Raw genomic sequence first — 19,381 nt, 5'->3', positions numbered from 1 at the left:
AGTGATTCTTGATATTTAGTGAAACGAGACCGGAGAGATCGAAGCAAAATGTTACGCTCATCGTGGTGAAAGGTAATCAGAGAACCGCTCGACGAATAAATTGCAGAAAATCAACCCACTCAGCGCTTCTAAATCAAAAAGGGCGAGTCTCTCTCTCTTTCTCTCTCTCTCTAAATTGTTCGATAAATATCGAGATTATATATTGCCAAGGTACGGAAAAAGCTTTCTGCGTAAACTCAGCGTTGATTCGTGACATCAAGAGTAATCTCTGAGTTATTCCTCGAGCGGTTTCGAGCTCTGTTATTTTCCAATTCGATATCAACACATCCGATGATTCGTTTAATCTCGCTAAACGTCGTTCGAAAAGAATCGAATAATTTCAAGCGCTTTCTGTTCCCGCTCCCGCCCCGCGGGCGGTTTTATGGTAAATACCGATACCTTTGCCAGGGAAAACAATACCGCCGCTCGTAGCCACGAACGAAAGAGGAAGCGTGTACAACGGATAAGATAAATCTGGCCGAATGAATGCCAGGGGCCAACCTCGCGTTACTATTCTCTGCGTTACAATTTTACATATTTTTTCTTGCCTTTTGGTCAGAACGTAGAAAAAACCTACACGAGGTGCGAACTCGGAAATTCAAAGCGATCGCGAATGGCCTCGGCTTCCGCATGGCTGTTGGAACATTTTTGTCATTTAGCTTCAGCTCGGACGAGAGAGATTTAACGCGCCATTAAGCAACGTTAGATATTTTTTGAACATAAATCCGCGAAAATATGATCTGTGATTCGCGATGAAACAATGGCCAAAGATTAAACTTCAACCGACATTGTTCTTTGTATATGTTAATTGTATCTTAAATAAATATTGAAAATAACACGTTTTTTTATTATAAATTTAAATGAGTACCTAAATTAATGCCAAGATTATTTTTTTGCTCCTATTAGTCTATTAATTGAGCTTTACTTATTACTCTCGATTTAGAAGTCACGACGTAATTAACTACAGCGTGAAAAAAACGTAACGCAAATACACACGCGTGATCATCCAATGCAGAGATTTATTTAATTAAAATAGAATAGCAAATTAGACGGTGTAACAAACCTTCGAAAATTTCGAAGTTTCCATAGTTTCTCGCTGTCAGCCTTCTTTGTTCTCTTTGATGGCTGAAACGAGGATCGCTACAGCAAATTATTCAAGCATAACGAACTACCGGCACTTATTCATCACGGGCTTTTTCGAGCGCGGAGTCGAAATCCCGCAGTTTTTCCATATCAACTCGTGAACGCCGACATTAGGTTAATTAAACGCGAAAGAGCGCAGACCCGCGTTGAAAACGGAGCGGATCGGTGAAAATAATAGTGCGCAGTGGCGAGATAATGGAATAGAACGTAACGGGAGTAATGCAGTGCGATAGGTTTCATCGATGCCTTCGACTTAAATTGCGATGCGTTTCGCTGCGGAGGAAACAAATTTCCGGAGTTCGTGATACGACTTACGGATTGAATATTTATATAGCGTTTAAACGCGCTATCGTGCGTTTGACGCGTATATGGAGATGGAGTTGCATCGTAGATCGAGTTACCAATATGCTTCGCCCGGTGTGTCTTACGCAAACAGCGTAAATTCCCCTTTAAACGCGGAAACTCCCAGCTGCGTTGTAGCTCGCATAATATGCGGGCGGTAATGCGTGCGCGCCGGTGTCAACGTGGGTGGACGCGCATCGTGCGCGCTCCATATATCTACAATCCGGCTCTCATCGCGTGGAAAGGATCGTGTAGAATCGATTAATGTCCCAGCCAAAGAGAGAACGTGGCTCTGACCGATAGAAGTCCGCAGGTTTAATGCCTGACAGAGATCGCAGATTGATTTTCCGACACGACCCGCAGTCCGGAGTATTACAAACGAGCGCGGAATTACGTTCGATACGTTCCATTATAAATTCAACTCGCTCTTGAATATAAACAAGTTTCCATACGCAATATTATACAATAGTTGTATAGCAATTTCGTGATTTTTTTTTACCGTGCAATTGTCGCATGTTGAGAGAAAGGATGATACTAACCCGTTGATAAGAAGAAACAATATGTATCTTTTACGCATTGTGGTGTAACTTGACGATATTAACCAAGTAATAAGAAATAATTTTGCAAATATATTTTATCGGTTTATAATACGATTTTATACAAAGTTGCATATTACTGACAAAATTTTCCGCGGATTAATATACGATTACATATAGGACATATACGTATCAATATTATCGGAGAAGCTTATAGAATATTAAACACAGCACGGTTTGGTTACGTGATACTACTTTTTCATCGCATTACACATATGTCATTGTGAAATACAACATAATTGCATTATCATTCGACACCGGAATAACAATCACAGATATAATAGACCTCTAATTTTACCGAGATGATTACAGTATTGAAAAACTCCATTGGCGTGCAGTCGATCGACCGGCCGATCGATCGATTTGAAACACGGACGCGATCCCGGCAGACTAAATCATAACAGGTTCGCGTGTCGGGATGAGAGACTCACGCCTGTCTCGCGGTGGCGCGCAGCGTGGCGATTTTATTTCAAGCGATTTACGACTCGTTGAGAACGCCGCCGGGGTCGCGCCGTTAATAAGTTACGCGTATTCGGCCCGAGTTGCAAGCCCGGCGCTAAAGATAGGCACGCGTGGCGACGGACAGTGTACACATCAAAGAGGAAGCGCGATTGTCCGCGATATAAATAGAACGATCGAAAGTACGTAACGCTTTCGCGCTTTGCGCCTCATCCCCTTTCCTTTTCCTCTCTTTCTCTTCTTTACAATCCTTTTACGTCGGTCCTAACACGTTACAATATCACTACTTATGTCCATTTCTATTAATGTATATTAACTTAAATCTCGGTTTAACTTACTTTTTATTTTTTTCTAGTTCTAAGAATTAGAAAAGGGTAAAAGGTAAGTTAAACCGAGATTAAAGTTAATATACATTGATAAAAATGAACTTAACCACCAAAATCATGTGATCCACCTCGCTTAGGTCAAACCTTTTTGTCCGGTCTGGCTTTCACACGAGGACTAACCACCGATTTTGCACGATGGCGCCGTATCCGTCCAGTTGAGAACCCTCGACTGACCGATGGCAATTTCTGGACTAACATTGGACCCTCCTCTCTTCGCTGTAGCGACTACCGCGGTTATGTTAGCGGTCTCTTCGCTTTGGCGGAACGACCCTTTCGTCGTTTCGCAGCGAGTCAACTTGACCCCCGGCGGCACTCCTAGATCCTCTTCATCTCCCTCTCTGCTCTACGGCGCCGGCGGCGGAGTCGAGTTATCATTCGGCGACACACTATCCGGATAGCGTGTGCTTAATCATCGAACACGTAAATGGCACTCGTCAATTCTTGCGGGTTCCTTGGGAAGAAGATTACCAAAGAAGGGTGATCCGATGAACCAATAGATAACATCACGAGAGCGAAATAGGGGTTAAACGTGTCCCTTCGAGGCTACGATGTGTGGAGAAGTTTCTTGACGATAATCTCAACGATAATCGCCATCCGAAGAAAAAACCTCCAAATGTGCGCCTTAAACCGGATCCAGATCAAGCGAGTGATCGCGAACAAACACGAACAAACAACTTGTTTCGATGAGTGTCGCCGAAACGCTTGCTTGATCCGAGCACCTGATGGCTTTACCCCATCGCCACTATCGACTTTTTAAATCTCTCGCGCGAAGGAAAATGACACAAGGTGAATATGAAATCGTATACCGATCTTTTCTAAGTTTGACCTTTATATTATCAACTTTTTAGGGCCAATTTCATCACCGTCGGTTAACTGTAACCTTCGGTTAAACTCACTCTTCATCTCTTTCTAAGGGGGCAGTTAGAAAGAAATGAAAAGTGAGTTTAACCGACGGTGATGAAATTGGCCCTTAGACTTTTCGCGAAAGGAAAAAATTAATGTGCGACGAGATAGAAAGGAATTACACGCGCATCGCGATCGATGAGAACCGCTGTGAGTGTGGACTAAAGTACACGGATCGGCTGATACCTGAGGGTAGTTTCTGATGAAACGAGCACGGCGTCGTTTTCCTGTTACCGCATCACACAAGCGTGCGGTCCTTTTACTACCGTATTGCGCGAGGCGCACACGGGGGGGCCGAATCAACTGCCGGGGCTGAAATGTAATCAAACGCCGCCGGGTTTATATCGAATGACCGTGGAGCCGGACAAAACGCGCAGCGTGCAACAGCCGATGAATACCAGAGATAGCGGCCGGACGCGGTGTCGCGAGGAAATAATTTACGCGGTCTGCCTCGCAGTTTTCCGGACTGAAAAAGGTTACCTCTAAGTGATATTTTATTGCATGTTATTCAAAGCCTTGTTCCCCTACCGTATAAAAACGTTTGCGTGTATTACATTGTACAAATTTTTTAAGCGTTTCGCGAAGTCTTTTTTTTTTATAATAACGTTTACAAAGATAGTCGCGGTTTGCTGACTAACTTTAATGTCACCCAAGTCGTATTCCATTTTCAATTTCAATTACAGAAGTAAGAGATAATATAGAGATACAAGGACCGATTACTCCTTCGTCAACAATGTTTTAAAAAATGATATAATATACAGGGTGGAGTGTATTTTGTAAGAATAACGTGCAAATGGTTAATCCAAACGAGTGTTTAAACGGACTAGAAAATTTTTCGACAAACTCTCTGTGTACCTCGAGCTCTCTCTCTCACACCGTGAAAGGGACAAAAAATGGCACAGAAAAAAAGGTACGTGTGTTTCGAAAACATACGATGGAGTTAGAGCTTTTTCAGAAGCTTTTTCGCTGATACTTTTTCAGTAGCAAAAAAAAATGTTCCATCGCTGTACCTTGTGATTACTATTGTGTTGAAACGCGGTGATCGATGAAGAACGAAAAATATACACGATTTTTCGAGCAGCCTCCCGCTCTCCGTGATAAATTGATAACTCTGCCCCCGTCTCTCCTTCCGTAAATTACACTCAAATGGATTAATTCATTTCATTCGCCGATGACTCGCGCGAATTACACTTGCCGCGCGTTATGTCCGCTATTATGTCATCTGGCATAAGTAAGTAGGCAACGATGCGTGCATGGCAACCCGTGTCGCAGTGGAACGTGACCATCTACGTTCCTACTTCTCGTCACGAAATCGGTGGGGAATCTCCTTTAAAGTAAAACACGGATTCCTGAGTTGTAAAACTACCGTGGCGATTCCTAGTTGAATAAAGCCCGGTGAATTTTCTCATGACCCTCGGCTCGGCCATGATGACCAAGAGAAACAACAGAGGGAGAGAAAGGGAGAAATGAGAACCGATCAATACGCCTTGATGCGTAGAATAGCCGCTGCCGAAAAAGAAATCGAGTCCTTTGAATTATATAAACGAGCCAGAAAATGCGATTTTTTTTATAAGCATAAAAAAAAGTAATTGAAGACTATTGCTAGCTTTATTTTTATGTCGTTTATCACACTCGTTCTTTGCAATATTTTGTTAATATACTAATAATGTTTATTTGCAGAAATGATGTTAATTAAAAAGAATTGAATAAATATTTATCTAAAATTTTAACAGTAAATGCAGTACATAGTATTATAATAAATAATTACTATTAATAATTTTCTAAAAATAATTAGTAATTAATAAATGCCACCACTGAAAATTATTATTTTATTATTTGATCTTCGTTATATTTTTAATAAAGTTAATTTTTAATTTTCTTAATGCATAACCGTCTTCAAGTAAACATTTCGTGAAATATTTTGATCCTCACCATTTTTATTCTATTGGAAAAAGACAATTTTCATCTCCTGGCACGGTTCGCGAAGACAAGCATAATGATCTTTCGCTTCTGCGTGACCTCGCTCGATGATGAATACGCGTTTTCTCATTTTTAATAGATCCGCGGATGACCTCGTCACGATTACACCCCAGCCAGAGCGAACTACTTTTTACTTCAAAGAGAGAAGAGATCGTGCGTGCACAATGAAACTCACTCTTGTTGCTCTCAAGGGAGAGAAAAAGAGAGAGAAGTTCGCCCCCGACCGATATGTTCTCGCTCATAACACGAAACAAATCCTTCCCGAGTATTCTCGGTAACCGCTTTAATTAGCGACGGGATTAATTAAATTAAAGATGTATCTTTGATACAACAAAAGCGGCGCTTTGCGTGTCTCGTTTCTAAATAGGACGACCAAACGTATAAAAAAAGATCGGGTATACCTTGAATTTTAAATATAATTTTGGTTTTAAGTATTTTTTTAAAGGTGGTTAAAATTCCTCGAGATAAAACGCGACCGACTGTGTGTGTGCTTAACGGACACTGGCGAGATAAATCGGTGCCTCGGTGCGATGTGTAACTTTACCTTCCTCAAACGCCTCGTTACATCGCGCTATCGTCGTCGTTTCCGTCGTACCCGGCTTCTCGAAGATTGTATTGCGTGTTGAAACAGGCGGTCGTAGTAACGAGGCCTCAGTCCCGCCGCCGCCGCCTGTTAGTCGGTCTCCCGACCGAGCTCTAACGAATCGCTCGTGCGATTTATTCGCGACGTACACGAAAAGAAATTCGCCGGATTACCGCGGCCGCCGAGAAATCCGTGAGATCGCACGTCGGAATTTTATTTGCGTCGTACGTCGCTCGGCACGTAGATTAAGCGACGTTTCCCGGAATATCTGCACACAGCGATAGAGACCGCGGTTAATTCGCTGCACGTAACGCGTCGCGGCGGAGAGCCTTAAAGATGGCCATCTCGATGTATAAAAATGTAACGGAATTGCTCAACGAATATAATTCAACAATTGCGACTCTTCCAAAATTACTTTTCGCGAATTAAGATGTGCCAATAAGAAATAGAATATTTCAAGAAAAACGATTATAAAAACAGAGTTATTCTCTTTCTCCCTCTTCACTCTCCAACGATAATTTTCCTCTTTGTCTTATGATCATATCTTTCTGTCGTAAATATGAGACTTAACTGTGACAGGCAACCAGATTGAAGCCGCGATAAAAATTAAAGACTAAATTCTTCATAGGCCCCCCCGATATCCGCGCGAGTGGGAGAAATCGAGCCTCGAGGGCGTTTCTTCATGATTCGTGCTTTCTTTTTCCCGACACCCGTTACGGGCCCCTTATCTCTGGCAGCCGTATCTACGGGGGAGTACATGCACCCTCGCGTGTCACGCTCGTGGGATATAACGTGAGCCCGCCCTCGACGGAGTTGCCCCGGGGAAAGAAAAAAAAAGAAGAAAGAATAAGTCGCTCTATACGAGCACTTAAGTCGTCCCACCTCCCGGCGCGGTTTTGATAAAATAAAATAAATATGCAAAAGAAAAGTAATAAATTTCAATATGGTGTATATTTCATCGGAATAAAAGTTTCATTGCTATTCGAAATAATAATTGTTATCATCCCTTTCCTCCATATCGACGAAATCACAAAATAACGAATACGCCTCTGAATGGAGAGCGTTCCGCTCGCGACGTTCGATTAACCGCATTAGTTTCTCCTCACGAACGGCAAGAAACGATGGGAACGGCCGTTCGCATGTGAATTCATCGCCGTCGCGATGCCGATTCCCCGTCCCCTCCCGGTCCATCCCCGTCGCCACCCGACAGAGATCGAATCGATGAAAAGTTTGAGGGGCGCGATAATAAAAAAAAATAGTCAAGCTTCGCTTCGAAATAGATTTCAATTTACGATCCACAGGCCGGATTCGACTTAAGGGCGCGGTAAATCCCGCGCTATTTCACCCAACTTCCCCGCTAACTTTATCGGCCCTGACTGGAATCGGCAGCCTTGAACCCGCGCGCCCATAGCTCCATCATCTTATAATAACTCCGGCATGCACGTCGAGTCGGGACACACTTGCTCTACATTCCGTGTAACTATACCTCTATCGGGAGGCGGAAGGGGGTGACCGGGGGGCTTCGAGCGACTTTCGTGCGATTGTCGGCCGCAAAACAACGAGACGTCTGGCTCTTTCCGTTTCAAGGTGCAATACCGTGTCACTCGCGTCGCGTAGAACTTTAACTTTTGAGCGGAACGCGGAATAAACGGAGAGTCCGTACGCTGTGAGGTAGGTAAGACGCCGGAGAGCGCGAATAAAAGGTGAAATAGCGGCTTCCTAACTGCGAAACTGTCTTTGCGATTTCAAATATCTATAATATTAGGTCGAATAACACTGAAAGCGAGCAGAGGGAGAACCGTTAGGATTCATTTTTAATCACAATTATGATATAATAAATGCTTGAGTACACGAATCAATTCAGTCGCTTTTTTTTATGTCATAGGAAAAATCCAGTTAATATCAGAGCCTGCAATCCCGGGGGATGTTTATTCAATCGCACCATTAATTCTTTCCCTTTCTTATTTCACGCACCACAGTGGGTAAAAAGACAACAATCATAAGGGTTCTCCGCCGCAGAATGAGATCAAGATAGATAGGCCTTAGAAAAATTAGTGGTGTGTTGCCAAAACACGGTCAACATGCCACTGATAAACTTTTGTGATCCGATTTTTCCCGTTTGTAAGAATCGATTAATACCTTTGAAAAATATATATGTGAAAAAAAGGGAGAGAGAACTACGCCGCAGTTTTTCTTCGCGATCGCGATGCCTAAACGCTTCACGGAATAAAAGAATGAAGGCGGAAGAGCGGTGAAAAATAAGGAAAGGGTGTGGGCTGCCACACGTTACTGGCAACCAATAAAACGCGAACACGAAACAACGGTGCTCCCAATCGTGCTCGCCGGTTGTGAAAGTTGCGCGATGCATCGCCGGATGTCGTTCGCCAAATCGCGGGAATCGCGTCCGCGGCCTCTCCGAGGCCGTCCTTGACCTCGCACAAGGCGCGCAAGGTCCAAGGATATACATCCGGCGAGGTAAGCTCAACCTCGAAAAAGAGTCACGAACTGCGTTATTGAAACCCACCCAGATAATATCTGCGAACGGATTATCGCGTAATCGGTAACTCTTAATTATTATGGTCTGCATGAGCGATATGCCAGCACTCAAAAGATGCCATCGCCTGCCGGTTATAGTATGGACACGCAGCATACACAACTTATATAGGATGTTCCTCGCTAAGCGCACTTCCGCCAAACCGCGGATTCTTCGCGAAGGAGGAAATGTTTATCGCAACTTAACCAATCTTTAACAATATATATTTTCATAACTAAGTCTTCGAATGAAAAAGTAAAATCTACTTACACTGTTAGAAGTAGACCTGTCACACATGTGTGAATATTAATGCGTCACACGTGTGTAATGTATGATTTTTCAAACGTTCATGCACTTGTGTCTCAATGTGCACGTGTGAAAAACAGGGAAACGCACTAGGGAATGTGTATAAAACACACACTTCAACGTGTGAATTTAGTAAAACATCCACAAGTGTATGAAATAGTCAAGCACTATAGTATTCACACACGTGTAATGTTTCTATGTGTGTGAATATAACACATTTTGGGGAAAGTTACACACTGAGTATAATATAACACACTTACTAATCACACACTGACCAAGTCACATATCATGCAGGTACGCATCGGCAACTCTTTGAGGTTAGAATACGACGAGCCTGTGGCTGTGTGCGAATTGTGTGCACATTGAAGTGTAGTGCCAATTATACAGTATTCTTTATTATGAACGGATAAACAAGATGAACAAGTCTTTGATGGAAGCACATTCCGATCATTATTTATTAGGGATGCTATAAAAAAGGTTTTTTTATTTTTGTCTAATGAGGCCCTCTCTCTTGTGTGTGTGTGTGTGTGTGTGTGTGTGTGTGTGTGTGTATGGATTTGATAAGAATGTTTTAACTTTATAAATATACTTTTTTCATAAATATATTTACGAACACAAAATTTCGTAATGAGCCGACATTAAGAAATATTATATCATATAACTAATTCAAAATCTTATTACTCTTTTTAAACTAAATTTGTTTCTTAAGATGATTTTTGAAAAATTATATATTTGCGCTGGTTGACATATGTAGACTAAATATAACACTAACATTAAATTAAGAAGTGGTCTACCACGTAAGGCAGTTGGCTCACGATCCAGAGGTCCCGAGTTCGAATCCCACCAAGGTAAGTGTGTTTTTATATGTGTTATTTAAATACGAGAAAAATATTTATAATTATAGACTGCATCTTAAGAAACAAATTTAGTTAAAAAATAGTAATAAAAGTTCGAAATAAATATTTTTTTTTGTTTTAAAGTATTATAATTCCTCTGGCATTAAGAGGACTGCATTAAATTACACATCTCCAGCTGTGTGACAAGTCATACACGCTAATATAATCAAACATCTATTCGTGCGTGAAAAAGTAACACACTTACAGACGTCTTAAAACGGCGGACACACATCACACGCGATAAAGTGTGTGATATTCACACACTGCTTCTAACAGTGTAAAATTGATACAATATGATTTTATCGCTTTTCTTCTATTTTTCTTCTAAAGCTTATTATAGTTTTCGAAGCTCTTCATTTTTTATCGCTTATTACCCACAAGTTATAATTGTCTCAATATGTATAGAAAATCAAATCAAAGTTGATGAAACAATCCATAACTTTTAAGTAGCAACAAACATTCTGTATATTTTGCGGAAGAAATAAAAGCTAATGCAGAGGCGGAACGTTCTATGTTTCGTAACTTGACGATTTAATAATAACCACGTGCATTTTATATTCATCTTTCATATGTACATATATCTATATTGTTATACATTTCCCGACTGTCGCATGGTACATTTTATTGCGCGGCCGTTAAACGTTAATGACAAACGGCGAAACGGCGAAACGGTGCAGTTATGCAGCGGAACGTACAACGACGATGCTCGACGATCTATAAGAGACGTTTACTGTGCTATAACCCGACTCTCCCTCGGCCCGTCAGCATTTACTGAACCACTCTGAAAACTCATTATACCTGGGCACCGCGGTTATGCCCGATCTTCTTTTTGCCGACGTTGACGCATTTTAAGCGGTGATAGAGCGAACGCGAGATGGTTATCGCGAGTCGAACTCGACGAGAGCCATCATTGCCGTTCGTTGAATAGGACATTGTAAAATAATTAATTCGTCATTCTTAGAACCTTGTACTTGAGAAGAGATAAAGATAGAAAATGCTCCTTGTACGTATTAGGATAGATATAAATTTTTATAACGGAGTCTCGCGACGCGAATTTTGCCGACTTCGAGCTTACAATTTTTACGACCACGGATAGTAATTTCGGAAAATAGTTCGCGGTATAAAGCGTTTGGCTCGCCAGAGCCCTTCGCTTTGAAAGGCATAGTCGACCTAGTTTTGCGCTGCGTCGCATCTTAGTGCATTTCGACTTAGCGTCTTCTGTGCTACTTCTTTCTCGCGTCTATGTCGAGTTTGCAGCGGGTGTTTATACGAGAACGACTGCTAACCACTTTACAGCCCTAAAGAGAGAAGAAGAGGTAGAGTGCGGCGTAACCATGAAACTTGCAGGAAAACTTGTCAAATCGATATACCCTTCCTCTTTCTACCTTTCCTGTGTATATATGTCAATAAACAATGTATTTATTTTATTTTTATTTAAAAATATAAACAAGCGTATAACCAAAAAATTATATTGCGTATACGATTGTATCATTTTCACTTTGCGAGTAGTATATCGATAACTCGTATGTATAATATATTTTCACGAGGTTTCATAACGCGGTATATTTCACGTATGGATTTCCGCTATATTTTTCCATGAATGCTCTCCTATAACCGTTAATTCGCTTTTTCGCGAATAATATTCTCGTAATCGTCAATTCGACAGCATTGATCGTGTCTGTTTGCCAATCTCGGGCCGTTTATATATAAAATGGGGTTTAATTTCAGCTTTTGCTCGCTAATTGGACTGGAGATCCTTCATAGACAACATGATTTATTACTGATGATTACGAAATGACTTCCGCTTTTGGGTAGTAACGATATCGGCGCCGAGTGCACTCGGAAATGCGGTCGCATTTGTAGATAGTGAATCTTAGCTTTGACAACCCCTCATCTTACAAGTCCAAGACAGCACGGTGATGTACAAAGGTACAAATTGTTATCTTTATAACGCATTCGGTCGGAAATCCGATTGTAGAGAAGGCGAACGTTCACGTTAAAGCGCTACCTCATTTAATTCATTCTTTTGTCTCCGCTCGACTGACGCAAGTTAAGCTTGTAATTGGCGTGAGGATAAAGCCGAATACTCCCCCCGATCGAGCAAATTGGTTCCGCGGATTAAATAAATGATTAAGGCCGTTATCCCCCGTCGATATATCCGTTGACTGACAATACGGGTAATTATCGACAAAATTCATAATTAGATATTGAGAGCGACAATATTTTCCTAACAAGAGAATATACCTCCATATATCCAGTAATCGTATAATGATACATTCATTCCGCGTTAAAATTCAAATTAGCTTAGATGATCTGCGAGAGAATTCGTTGTATATTACGTAATACTTTCTTCAGATTCTGTAACGAAATTGTGCTCGTAACAATTGTATTATAAAAATCGTACATATCGAGAGATGGAGGAATATCGATTTGAGCCCGATTGTACATACATCGCTACATAAAAGTTCACACGTGCCGGTGTATATCGTGCCGTCAAATATCGTACTTTCGAATCCACGTGGAGAGAAAAGAAATGTTAAACCTGGCAACCGTCGCCCTACCTTTTTATGACCCTATCCCGATATCGATTGCGTCTCCTCGAGAATTCTGTGTCTCCAAGGATGGCACTTTATACGAACACATCGTTTCGCGTACAAACGGAATTTGTATTCGGATCAGTACCGGCTTGGGAAATGGATTCCGCGCTATCTGCCCACTTTCGCCGACTTCCTTTCCGCATCTCCGGGGGAACGTCTCGGTTAAATCATAATTATTGAATTATCCATATCGATTCGATTGCAAACGAAGTCGATTCGGTGTGCAAAAGTACAAAGATATTTTGCTTTCCTTGTCGCGTATATACAACACGCAAACGCGATATTGAATAACAATTTTAATCTTGCGGCTAATGGCAGTTAAAATTTATTTTTATTTTTCACATTCCCAATTTTTACACCAATTCTATATCAACTGTATCTTTTTTTCAAGAGTACTCGTGCGCGAACACATATTTCTATGTAATATATACTATACATACACATATATGTATATAAATTTAAAATAGGGAGAAAAAACCATGCAAAATATATAACAATGGAGAACACTTTTGTTCTCTTATATTTGAACAAACTTCGCATCGCACTGCGGCGATATAGAACAAGTTCAACGCGATGTATATACTCGGCGATGCAGATATCAACGCGCGCGAATGGTATTAACTACAAGACACTACGTATGCATTAAAGCATCAAGTATTAAGGGCGCCGCTTCCGCAAGAACTTCGGTTACGCGTTAAGGGAGAAAATTGGGGGAAACTTCCTGCCGGTCCGACAGGCGCCATCGACCGAGCGTACAGGCGTTTCATCTCGTTACCATTTAATAAGATAATTAACGACTCCGCGCGGCGGACGAGAACATTCGTGCGCGAATGTTTCATCGCGTCGACGTAGCATAGAAGCCTACGTACTATGCACCAACACACACACACACTCTATTCTATCTCTTTCTCTCAATTAATGCTCCGAGAGCGGTCCCGCAACTTTGCGTTCTGCACGTTCCATCGGGAGTTTTCTAAATAATATATCGCTATGCAATGCACCGCTGCCGTCCCGGAGACTCTTGCCATATTGCGCTTTAACCGCTTTGCGCCGCGTTCCGACGCGGACGACGACGAGTCGTCTAACTCGGTCGACGCGAGGCTGTTGCGTAAACTCGCGACGCGACGGTGAGTCGAGAGCCATCGCTTGCTATAATGGCTCTCTCCGGCAAATCCTCTCATCCAGAGGACGGACGCATTATTGAAACGTCAGACCGCGAAGCTTTTATCCGACCGCCACAGGCTTTCTCGCCCTTCGTATTAACTCCGAAGTATTATCGCCCGGCGCAAAAAGAACGCGAGGATAGAGCCCCGTCAGCAAGTAAAAGCTGCTCGATTTTTCGCCCCCGCAAACGCCCGCCACGCCCGTTCCGTTCCGTGTAAGGGTGTAATCAACGTGTAAGCAATTATCCCCGGGGGTTCCGTGCGTCCGTACGTTTAGACCGAATTTAATGGCCCGCGAACGCGCGCACGGGCATTTTTGCGAAGGAAACTCCATTTCCACTCAGAAACTCGGCGGTAGCTCCCGACCGGCGAAATGTTTATGCGAATGTCACGGTATTTGGCGAAGCTGTTTCCATCGTGCTTGAAATTTATGTCTATACGTCTCAAGCCACGAGCGAGACCGATACGATCGTGGTATTTAAGTTTCGTGTTTTATCAATTAGAATGATACGGAGGCGCAACTGAAAGCAACGCGCGATCAGACGTACTGAATATATATTTATATCGCGTACTTCTCCGCTTCCCGTCCCGCCCGGCTAGCTATCGAAGTTCAATATTTAGACGGACAACATCAATGTAGCAACGCCGACAGACGACAAACGATAATTTAATGCTTTTTAGGATGCTTTATGGAGGCCGAACAATATTGCCACTGTATCCCATCCTGTACCTGCCGCTTCTCTTCTCCTCCTCTCCCGCCACGCTCGCACTTGTATGAATAATTTATGTTCCTACACACACACCCGGTACCCGAGTTCGGTCAACACGACGCTCGCATAACCATGTTTCCGGCTGCGTATCAATTTTGCCGCGACAAGGCAGGAAGACAATTAAGATAGTGCGCCGTTAGATAACAACTGTGTTCCCCTTCAAGAGTCTCGAGAGCCACGGTCTCGATTTTCCGTGCCCGAGGTTGTGGAAAAAAGAAGAAAAAAAAGAAAAAAATTCGCAAATTAATTCCCTCGATGTCGACAAGCACCTTTGACTCGAGTGTTTCATTTTCTTTCCGGATGACCGCTATCGAAGCTATCGCTGTAAACCGCGCTATCGACTGAAACGGAGCGGATTAGATTTCTGATCGAGCGCAAATTTACAATCGCGCCGAAACGAGCGGCGACCGAATGATTCGGCGATGTTTGAGTTGTCCGAAATTAAACCTTTATTTAAGTACCGCGAGTGGAGCTTCAAGCAAAATGATACCCGACCGATCCCGGATCGCTTAGCGGACAAACAGAAATTGTTTCGGGCAAACTGAAATCGGGGCTCGCTGCAAAATTGCGCGGTGCACAGTTATGGCGATCTGAAACATCTCGTTCGTTGTTCATTTATCTACGATGTCTTAAAGGATGTCAAAATATACAAAATTTTGAGTAGGGAAAGATTGGAGAAGCTCGTATTCATTGCCCACACACATTTAACATTTAACAATATAAATATAAATTAAACATTAACATTAAATTACGTTCAATTAAACGCGTTAAATTGTGTTAAAAGAAAGCCATTTTACAGTGATCGTATATTTCCTGTTTTCTTTGTTACGTTCTTTCCTTAATCCTTAATGATCAGCATTAACTTCCAGGATTGACGATAACTATCCGATCACTACTTCTTTCATTTCTTTTTCTACTTCTTCCATTTCGCAGAGGCACAAGCGCGAGCGCGAGGACAGCAGTAAAGCTTTACGAGCGCGCGTAACGAAAGAAGTCGTTTCTGGAGCGAAAAAAATTTGCAGAAGCGGGAAGAAAAGCGAAAAAATATTAATGCAACGTCGAAGCGATTATCGTAACACGCTGTCTCACTCAGCTTATATAACGTTGGCGAGAGATGAGAGCAAAGTCGGACACGAGAATTGAAACGAGCCACTTCGCTCTATGGACGTGGAAATGGCTGTTTCTTCATGACGCAAAGAAACGTACTAATCGCCGTCGGAGATCCCATTCGGCTAACATTCGAGCAACTCATTATCATTAATTTGAATATCGGCGAAGTTCGTTTACGGAGGCCGCGAACCGTCCGAAAAAAAAAATTTTTTACGGGAAATTTTAACAACGCCGGTTAGCTCTAATCTCGGTTTATTACGCATGCATACTACTCTCTGGATTTGAAAAGAAAATAGTTTAATCCTAATAAGATGTTACTTTTCATTGCCCAGAAAACTGATAGATATATTTTTACAGTAATTTAATTATTGGTCGATTTGATCTTAATCCTAAATTAGAAGCATGTAATGAGTGAAAATGAGGAAAAATTAAAACAAAAAGAATAAGCGATTGCAGCATTTTAAATATAAGATATTATTCTTGGACGTTGATTAATTAACGGTCCGATAGAATGCTATTATTAATTATAAGGCTATAGTATTAACTCCAATTGTGATTTATCTCATCGCTATTAAAATTAAACTCTATTTTGAAATTGCTGAATTTATTAATAACATCAAAGGCGCTTAAGTAATTCAAAAATTAAAATACGCATTTTTGATACATGATAATATATAGCCGCACTGGTAAATGAGATCTAAGCGGTCGTAAATTGCCGTCATCCGATTGACTGACTTCGTTCTGCGAACAACTTATTCGTGTGAGGATTTAGCCGCCCGGTGATTGAGAACAATCGAGGGTTATACGTCGATCAAAGAAACGTGGTCACGTGGTGGTGAAGCCGTACGACCAAAAAGAAATCCAAGTCGGTTCAAAAGAAGACCCCAACATGCCTCCCGTCCTTCTCCCAATTATCCAAGCGCAATTTGATCCTCCTCGCCATCAATCCAAGACGCGTCGCACTTAATAAAAATCATCCGTCCACTAATTGCGCACTCGCGGAGAAATTGAGAAAAAAAACCGCGTGAAAGTATCAATCAAAATTCCCCAAAAGTTTTACGCTTCTGTTTCTTAAAATAACACGATAATCGCAAAGACTCTAAGAGCAGTCTCTTTTCATTAGTTAAATACTTTCGGAAATATGCATATCAATCTTTCATGCGAGGCACGTGGTAACCGTTAATTAATTTTCCGATAGGTCAGCGCGCTTCGCGTTTTCTTTCCTCGCTCCGTGGATTAAACTCCTCCGTTTTCCAGTATACGCCGCAGTTCATCAAGCGAGTTAACGAAGCTCGAGGCAGGCGGAATTTCGCAGACCGAAAAACGTCGCGTCGACCCGTACCTCTCCTCTCTCGGCCAAGTTTTCATAAATTCCGAGAAATTGTCGAGGGAATTCGAAGCGACCTGAGTATGTGCCTAATAGATACCTCTCCCCGTTCGTCGCTGGTTCGTAGATAATTGTCGATACCGTAAGCCGCTTCTCCGACTCACTTTTGGCACATGTGTCGCACACGAGAGTGTGAAGGGGGAGAAAAAAAAGAGCACGGATCGACAGAGAGAAATTGCGGTGCGCCAGGCGTCTGGTCGTCGAATGCGAATCCGCATCGCGGGCAGGAGTGGCAAGACGGCGCGGCGCAGCGCGGCGCGGCGCGACGGGGTGGAGTGACTGTGCAGGATCGGAGTAGAAAGATGAATTATGCCGCGGGAGGATGCATGAGACGCGCGAACGACGAATGGCGCGGCGGGCATCGAAGGAAGCGAAAAAGCGTGCGAAACGAACGGATAGAGGGATGACCGATTCCACCGGCCGCCTCGATCGACGTTGAAATAAATTTAAGGCCGATTCGCTGACCATCGATTCCGCGTTGCGACGAGCATATGCGCGAAAAATATGCTGCGGCAGCATGGTGCGGCTGCCACGAGCGCGTGTGCACGCGACACATTGATTTGATAGATGTTATCGAAGGTTATATACTCGCCGCGGAAGAAATGTATTCTCAAATAAACAAAATAAATAAATAAAATCGATGCTGTTTCTGTAGTCTTAATTAATTGTTATTTATTTGTCTCTCTTATTTGTATTAATTAATAAATAAATTGTTATTAATTTATTAATTTAATTATCTCTCTAATTAATTATCACTTATTTAATTCTTTTATATTTGTATTTACTTATTAATTAATTGCTATTAAGTTATTAATTGTAATTTAATTATCTCTCCGTTATTGAAGACGTTCATAACGATCAGGGAGTGAGCCGATACTTCACAGCCCTCCGATCGGTTATCGGAATTCCAACGTAATGAGACAATTATCCCGTCAATTAAAAGCAAATCAGACGTCGTGGAAAATATTATTTTATGCGAAACTTCTCTCTGTCGGATCGAACACCAGTACTTTTCACACCAGACATTTTAAAGACGACATCGTAATGAACCAACAAAATTATTCGAAAAAAAAGTAACACAAACGCGCATGGCCCATTAATCCCACTAATGAAACTTGTATCGCAGTAATGCGGAAAGTAATAACTGTAAATGGTATGTGCGTAAAAGGATAAGCGAGTGGTCGAAGAGGCCGTGAAAGGGGGCGTAGAAGGAAATAGGACCGAATCGATCCGATGTAGCCGAGCGAGGGTGGGATTTATTACGTTCTCCTATTCCGCGCTTCTGGAACAATCAGCGGACGCCACAAAGGAGGCCGTCGCGACGAACTTAATTCAAGGATAATTGATTAAGGAACGGCCGGGAACCGGGCGGCGGACCAAATTTTCGATTTCAATTAAAGCGCGCATATCTTACATCCAATTAATCAGGGCAGCCTCGCTCGACGACAGTCGAACACGCATATCGCCGAGATCGTGCTTTCCCAGCGAGTCGTCGACAACCATGCAGCTTGACCGGAATCGAAAACAAGATTTAACAAAAACTAATTGACTCACCGGTGACCGGAGCCTCGATGTCTATCATAGTCTTCTCCGAGCGTAGAAGGGCGGCTCCATCGTTAATTATACGAAGAGCCGCGGCCTCGTCGATCCTACCTTCGAGGATAAAGTGTTGCTTCAGGACCTCCGGCCGTGGAGATCCTGTTCGTTCGTCGAAGACTTCTGCCACTGTCATTTTGTGCGACGGTGGAAACGGGACATCTGTTGACAAAACGAACGGTCTATGTTAAGAAGGATGTCTTATACATACAAATGTAAATATACAAATAAGCAAAATATCCTGAAGCTATACAATACTGTTTTTTTTTTAATAAAAAAATTGTTAAATGTACCGAGTCTCGCGTAATATTACGCGATATCGCTTGAAAAGTGTTTTTTTAAAGCACTTTGTGAATTTCTCTTTGTCGCGTAAGCCTTTGCATAAGAGCAGCAGATTATCTCCCGATCTTGCATGGTAATGGCATTAATTACAGCGGAGCCGCTCGCCGTAATCCCACGTGACAATTAAGTGTCCTTTTTTACGAGATACAAGCGGCGCTACAAAGCGATTCGTCGGATAAATCGGCGCGACACACCGTGCCTAAATATTGATCGAACGACTTTGCGCGCAAAACAAAGCGCTATATACTCC

General features: G+C 42.3%; 1 protein-coding gene across 13 annotated transcripts in view; it reads right to left on the bottom strand.

The window, feature by feature from the left end:
- The window catches only part of LOC112468722 (serine/threonine-protein phosphatase 2B catalytic subunit 2-like), a 112,235-nt gene that overhangs the window by 54,348 nt on the left and 38,506 nt on the right, over window positions 1-19,381 (bottom strand). For all 13 annotated transcript variants that reach the window (XM_025038128.1, XM_025038123.1, XM_025038039.1 and 10 more), the window contains exon 2: window positions 18,748-18,951. In XM_025038128.1, the coding sequence (XP_024893896.1) occupies window positions 18,748-18,951 (204 nt within the window). The remainder of the gene's footprint in view (window positions 1-18,747; window positions 18,952-19,381) is intronic.

The sequence above is a fragment of the Temnothorax curvispinosus genome, unplaced genomic scaffold (assembly GCF_003070985.1).
Source record: "Temnothorax curvispinosus isolate PA1 unplaced genomic scaffold, ASM307098v1 QBEX01000258.1, whole genome shotgun sequence".
Lineage (NCBI taxonomy): Eukaryota > Metazoa > Arthropoda > Insecta > Hymenoptera > Formicidae > Temnothorax > Temnothorax curvispinosus.
The sequence above is the reverse complement of the archived record's forward strand: the minus strand, read 5'-3'. Positions and strand labels throughout refer to the sequence as shown.